This window comes from Lepus europaeus, chromosome 17 (genome assembly GCF_033115175.1).
Source record: "Lepus europaeus isolate LE1 chromosome 17, mLepTim1.pri, whole genome shotgun sequence".
Classification (NCBI taxonomy): Eukaryota; Metazoa; Chordata; class Mammalia; order Lagomorpha; family Leporidae; genus Lepus; species Lepus europaeus.
Window position 1 is genome coordinate 45,803,021 of NC_084843.1, and position 7,618 is coordinate 45,810,638.

At 40.4% G+C, this 7,618-nt stretch overlaps 1 protein-coding gene across 1 annotated transcript; it reads left to right on the forward strand.

Moving 5' to 3' along the window:
- The first annotated feature begins 3,843 nt into the window (after positions 1-3,843).
- Positions 3,844-6,143, forward strand: LOC133775791 (pyridoxal-dependent decarboxylase domain-containing protein 1-like). The gene is given in 2 exon segments (XM_062214285.1): positions 3,844-5,394; positions 5,396-6,143. Coding segments are annotated over 2 exon segments (2,298 nt in total). The 5' UTR covers position 3,844.
- Positions 6,144-7,618: the final 1,475 nt, after the last annotated feature.

The following is a 7,618-nucleotide window of genomic DNA, read 5'->3' on the forward strand; positions in this document are numbered from 1 at the left end:
CCTATATTTTATTTGGTAAATGTAGCCACAGTATACTACATGACAAATTACAATTATACATGGTTTTGCTTTCTATTTTGCCTACTATCAAGTGCAATGCTTTTCTGAAGATACTGGAAAGATCTTTTAAAAATTAAATGATATTAACAATCTGGAAATAAATATTTGATATTGTAGTTAATATAATGTTTTACAATAAAGGCTTAAATATACTGGCAAACTATTATACTTCAATGTCCTTGGCATCTATTATTTTGTTTAACATTTTAAACCTAGTGAACTGAATGAAATTAATATTTTTTCCTTTTCAGCATCTCTATGCCCAAGATTGTGATAGGTGCTTATGTAAAATATTTAATTTTTTCCTTAGTAGAACCCAGTAATTGGTAATTATTTTTTACAATTTATAGATGAGAAGACCAAAACTCAGATGCATTAATATATTCAATATGGTAAAGATTAATCAATAAATCCTTTTAATGTTTCACTCTATCATGATCATTTCATAATAACTCACTCAAATAAATTCATTTATATAAAAAATATAAATATTTTATGTTTCAATATAGAGGAAAATATTAATGATTAAAATCATTTTCTCTCAACTCAGTGGTATTTCAGACTTAATTTTGAGGTAAATTTTGAAATTTTTGTATTAAAATCAGTTTGGATTTTCTTATTTTTTTTCCTCTTACTTATTTTTGATAACCTATTTTTAATTTATATTAGAAAGGCTTAATGTACCAGTAAATAAAGTGTTCAACAAACAGAAAGCAAAAAAGTCTATAGTTCAGCAGGAATATAGCCAAAGGCTACAGACAATGACCACTTGAAAAGATGCCCAACTTCATTTATATAAAATCAATTTTAAAATAGCCACATATCCTTAAAACTATAGTAGCATATTATTATAGCTCTTTTCAACTTATTTGACAACCACTTTTTGGATTCTCTGTCATATTCTCAGATAAAACTTAACCTTTATGTCCTTCTCCCCATCCCCCTTTTTTTTAATCCTAACTCAAAATAACCCCAATTTTAAAAATTTTCAAATCATCCCGAAAATGTGAGAGAATCTGTTAACTCATCTATGAATGGCTCATCTTTAGAATATTTATTATTACATGTTTGCAAATATTTACATTACTTTTTGTTCTAAATAACAACAACATGATTGGAAGCTTCCCAATCAAACCTGAGAATTTAGTTTACTGTGATGAAAGGGAAAATAAAATGCCTAATGTCCCCTGTCATTAGGAATACTATCACAGGAAGTCATCCTATTATTAATTCTTCAAATGTTAAATACATAAAACGCTTCATAGAATTTCTATTGTTGTGCTTTCAAAAATTATCAAGAATTTTAAATGATTAACTTGGAAAAAGAGAATACTGGTTCTGCTCTAATTCTTACTTCAGTAAATGAAAACACCATACCCAAATTTCTTGACACAACTGAATCATAATCAGCTCATCTTAGATGAATGTTTAGGACTATTTAACAATTTACCTAGGCTAAATCCATGTGATTTTTTTATTAGAAAAAGCAAAAACAAAACAATTAGGTTTTGTTTGAGAAATCAATTAGGTTCAACACACATCAAAATATGATGACCTGCAAGAAACTCCCACCTCCCCTGAACATTTCTGGTGACAAGAGACAAACTGTATAAGGAAAAGCATCTATGTTCCACTATCTCTGATAGTTATAGTTGACTAAGTGAATGTTACTCTGGTGTTTCTGTAAACTGTTTTTACATCTGTTACATTCAAGCCATATAATTATAATAATCAGTATAAATTTAATACTTTTTTCTACAAGTTGTATAATGTGATGCTTTGATAAACATGGACATGGTGAAATGGTTACTACATTCAAGCTAACTAACAAACAACACTTCATATAATTACCTTTTATTGTATGAATACTAAAGACCTAATCAAAGCAAATTTTGATTATTATTATTATTTTTAATTATTTATTTGAAAGGCAGAGTTATAGAGAGGCAGAGAGAGAAAGAGAGGTCTTCCATCTGCTGGTTCACTCTCCAAATGGCCGCAATGGCAAGAACTGAGCAGATCCAAAGCCAGGAGCCAGGAGCTTCTTCTGGGTCTCCCACGTGGGTGCAGGGGCCCAAGGACTTGGACCATCTTCTATTGCTTTTCCAGGCCATAGCAGAGAGCCGGATCAGAAGTGGAGCAGCCAGGACTCAAACCAGTGCCCATATGGGATGTCAGCACTTCAGGCAGTGGCTTTATCCACTATACTACAGCACCTACCCCTCATTATTATTAACTACAGTCATCACATTTACATTGGGTCTTCAGAACTTATTCTTAAAAATGCATAGTTGTGCTCTTTGATCCACTTCTTCCCAGTGCCTGGTAATTACACTTAATTCTCTTTTTCTATATATTTGACTGTCTCAGATCCCACATGTAAATGAGATCATGCAATATTTGTCTTTCTGTACCTGGCTAATTTCATTTAGCATAATGCCCTCCCACTAGTACATCTAAATTTGTATAAGTAAAGATACTTATTTTGAGCTCTGGATGTATGCAATACTTTTTAAAAAATGATATAGACTGTAGAATATTAGAAAATTTTCAATATCAGATTAATGTTTAAAACAACAATGAATGTTTCAATATTCAGTTCTCATATCCCAAATGAATATAAAAGGAGAAATTGCTGCTATTAGTAAAAATGAAACAGATATCTTATGGCTGTTTCTCCATAAATTGGGCAACTAAGTGATCTAATACAAATGATGGTAGAACTATACCATGTATTTCTTTGTAAAGAGAAAATAAGGTGGCTAGCTTTGTAGTACAGCAGATTAAGCCGCATCATAGGATGCTGGCATCTGATATGTACGCCAGTTCAACTATCCACAGCACCACTTCTGATCCATCTTCCTGCTAATGCGCCTGGGAAAGCAACAGAAGATGGCTCAAGTACTTGGGTCCCTGTCACCCATGTGGGAGGCCTATATAAAGCTCCTGGCTCCTGGCCTCAGCCTGGTCTTTGTCTCCATTTTGGAGGTGAACCATTGGTAGAAAATCTCTCCCTGTCTCTCTTCTCTAACTTTCCCTTTCTAATAAAAACATAAATCTTTTAAAAGTTAACTAGTATTGTACAAGGTTTAATTATCTGCTCAGTAGTACCATAAATAATAAAACTAAACTAGTTTATATGCAGAATATCAAAATTAGATATTCATATAGTAACCAAGTATAAGACACACATTTTCATTCTAAAATAATTCATTTTTAAAATTTTGCTATGTATCATCACTATGCTAAATATTATATGTAATTTATTCAAGCAATAACTGATTTTACTCAGTATTCATTATGAGAGTCTGAAGTTTATGCCCCAAAATAGAAAACTTGGATGTGGGGGAGCTGAGAAGTAAAAGTGGGTCTTGGGTGTTGAGTCATGGTACACAATATCAAATCACTGAATTGTAAATCCAAAATCATGGCGAGAAGAGATGCTACAGCCTGTGAGTGGTTAGTCCCTAAGAAACAAATGATAATTCCAACAGCATGCTGACAGAAAGTTATGCTTCTGTAATGCACAGTCCAGAGAATCTGCAATATTCCATTACTCAGAAGTCGTAAGAAGTCACCGGGTGGGGGCAGGGAAAGGGAGGAAGGGAGGGAGAAAGAAAGGAGTCTGAAAAGTCACACCTGAGCTCCTCCTCCTCTCCGCCCCGCCGGCCGGCCGCGGGTGCGGGAGACCTCAGCGCTGCCAGCGTGGAAACCGCGGCGGGACGCGGGAGGCGGAAGTAGCTCGCGGGACCGCTGGACCACCCCTGGACTCTGCCGAGCTGAAATGGGGAAGAACCTGAAGGAAGCCATGAAGATGCTAGAGGACAGTCAGAGAAGAACAGAGGATGAAAATGGAAAGAAGCTTGTGTCAGAGGATATCCCAGGGCCACTCCTGGGCAGTGGACACGATATGGTGAGCATCCTTCAGTTAGTTCAGACCCTGATGCACGGAGAAGAAGAAGAAGAACCCCAGAGTGCTCGAATCCAGGATATTGGAGAACAAGGGCACATGGCTTTGTTGGGGCACATATATGTTGGAGCTTATATTTCAACTCTGGACAAAGAAAAGCTGAGAAAACTTACAACAAGAATACTTTCAGATACTGCCTTATGGCTATGCAGAATCTTCAAGTGTGAGAATGGCTATGCTTATTTCCATGAAGAAGAAAGAGAAGGCCTTGCAAAGATCTGTAGGCTGGCCATTCATTCTCGATATGAGGACTTTGTGGTGGATGGATTCAATGTGCTATATAACAAGAAACCTGTTATATATCTTAGCACTGCTGCCAGACCTAGCCTGGGCCAATACCTTTGTAACCAGCTCGGCTTTCCCTTCCCCTGCCTGTGCCGTGTGCCCTGTAACACGATGTTTGGATCCCAACATCAGATGGATGTTGCCTTCCTGGAGAAACTGATTAAAGATGATGTGGAATGAGGAAGACTGCCCCTGGTGCTTGTTGCAAATGCTGGAACTGCAGCAGTAGGTCACACAGACAAGATTGGACGTTTGAAAGAATTCTGTGAGCAGTATGACATATGGCTGCACGTGGAGGGTGTGAATCTGGCAACATTGGCTCTAGGTTATGTCTCCTCATCAGTGCTGGCTGCAACCAAATGTGATAGCATGACACTGACTCCTGGCCCGTGGCTGGGTTTGCCAGCTCTTCCTGCAGTGACACTCTACAAACATGATGATCCTGCCTTGACTTTAGTTGCCGGTCTTACATCAAATAAGCCAGCAGATAAACTCCGTGCCCTGCCTCTGTGGTTATCTTTGCAATACTTGGGACTTGATGGGACTGTGGAAAGGATCAAGCATGCCTGTCAGTTGAGTCAACGGTTGCAAGAAGGTTTGAAGAAAGTAAACCACATCAGAATCTTGGTAGAAGATGAGCTCAGTTCTCCAGTGGTGGTGTTCAGATTCGTGCAAGAATTATCAGGTGCAGATCCAGTGTTTAAAGCTGTCCCAGTGCCCAGCATGGCACCTGCGGCTGCCGGCCAGGAGACGCACTCCTGTGACGCGCTGAATCGCTGGCTGGGGGAGCAGCAGAAACAGCTGGTGCCTGCCAGCGGCTTCACTGTCATGGATCTGGAAGCCTAGGGGGTGTGTGTGCGCTTCAGCCCTTTGATGATGGGAGCAGTTCTGGGAACTCGGGGAGAGGACGTGGACCAGCTCATGACCTGCATACAGAGCAAGCTGCCAGTCCTGACCTGCACACTGCAGCTCTGGGAAGAGTTCAAGCAGGAAGTGGAGGTGACAGCAGGCCTCCTATACGTCGATGACCCTAACTGGCCTGGTATTGGGGTTGTCAGGTATGAACATGCTAACGATGAGAAGAGCAGATCTGGAGGGGGAAAAGATCCATGCTGGACTCCTGAAAAAGTTAAATGAACTGGAATCTGACCTGACATTTAAAATGGGCCCTGAGTATAAAAGCATGAAGAGCTGTATTTACATCGGCATGGCGAGTGAGGACATCGATGTTTCCGAACTAGTGGAGACCATTGCAGTTACAGCCAGGGAAACGGAGGAAAACTCAAGTCTCCTGGAGAACATGACAGAAGTCGTTCGGAAAGGAATTCAGGAAGCTCAGATTCAGCTGCAGAAGGCAAACGAGGAGCGGCTTCTGGAAGAGGGGGTGTTATGGCAGATCCCTGTGCTGGGCTCTGTGCTGAACTGGTTTTCTCCTGTGCAAGCTTTACAAAAGGGATGCACCTTTAACTTAACAGCAGGCTCTCTGGAGTCCACAGAACACACGTATGTCTACAATACAAGGTACAGGAGTGACCCGCCTCCCACCCCCTCAAGTCTGCGCACCAAGCAGAGATTGCCAGGCCAGAAGCCTTTCAAAAGGTCCCTGAGAGGCTCAGATGCTGTGAGCGAGACCAGCTCCATCAGTCACATTGAGGGCTGGGAAAAGGTGGAGCTGCTGTCCAGTGGGCCAGAGCAGAGCACCCTGGAGGCCCGTGGCCCTGAGCAACCCCCGGGGACTCCCAGGCCTCAGAGGACAGAGGCCCTCCCAGCCGGGGTCCAGTGCCCAGGTGACTGCACACAGGTAGAAGAACCAGAAAGCTTAAGATAAAATTTAGTGTTGGGTTCAAAACTCTACTATTGTTTCAGGGAAGATGAAGTTCTATTGAAAATGCGAACCGTGCAAGTACAAGAGAAGTGACTGTCATTGTGTTGAACTGGATTTTTGCACAACTGTGTGCCTGGGAGCTAGGCTTTCTGGGAGGACAGTCAGAACAGCCACCGACAGTCTGGTAGTGACACCATTCTCCCCTTAAGTTACATGAACACTTTTTATTCACAAAGAACACTTAGCTCCTGCCACTTGAAACACTTGCTCTTACCTTTCTAAACCTAACTGTAATAAGTTATTAGGTTGCACACAGTAACTTTTTGGTGAAACAGCTTTTGTTAGAGTTTTCTGTGATCTCTGCTGTCTGCTGGCAGAGGCGACACCCAGATGTGCAGTAGTCGCTCTACCATAGGATCCAGTTGCAACCCCCACGTGGGTGGTCTGGCTTAAGGAGAGTGGTCTCTCGGTGCTGTAAATAAGTCCCAGCCCTCTCCTGCCACCCTTCGGAGTCCAACATCAAGTAGGCCGTGAAGCCCCTCTGGAGTCAGGATTCTGCAGTAAGTGCGCCTCCGCCCCACTAGCAGTCACCCCTCTGACCCAACTTAAAAGACAAGAACCAGAGACGACATCATCCTTAGGTGGACCGAGCCAGGCTACTTGCTAAAAAGACTGTTTCTACATCACTTCAGCTATCCCACATAATGGCCTTGTGCTTTTCTAGTGCAGCTAGTCAAGCTATGGGAGGTCTCCCACGGGTGAGGGATTGACAGTGGGTTTGTGGATACAGTATGGGAAGCCTTAGCTCTGACGTCACGTTAAGCCTCTAATTACACTCCGATTTGATGTGATTTTTGACATTTGGCACTTGCCAAGATGCAATTTTCCTTTATGGGAGGGCGGGTACAAATAATTCAAGTCTTCCCTGTATATTTGGTGCAATGAAGTATAACAGATAAAATGGGGGTGAGGTAAATTATCACCTTTAACAAGACTAATTTTTAAAGGTTTTTATATATATTTGGAATTGTTAATTGGTTTTGGTGAAACAGAATTTCACCCTTGAGATACTATTTGAATGTTCAATAAAGATTCTTGAAATTGTTAAAAAAAAAAAAAAGTTACACCTGCCATTTTTATACTGAACACTGCCCTGAATAGAAAGATCAAGGTGATTTGCAATTTTTAAATTTGACTTAGGAAAAATAAATAAAGCATGAAGCCAAATTTTTATTTATTAATTAAATAAAAGAAAGCTGTTGTTGAACTCTTTGCAATTGAGATAGCAACACTGTATTTCAAAGATTGACCTTTGGTTATTTACAGAAAATTGCAATTGTTGGTAATACGTGTACTTGAAACATTCAAAATGAGATGAGCATTCAACATCATTTACAACATGATAAAAGAAGAAACAGAAGTTCCAAGAAAATGTGCAGGCATTGCCTGGTGACTTTGCAAAGGAAGAACTGGGAGGG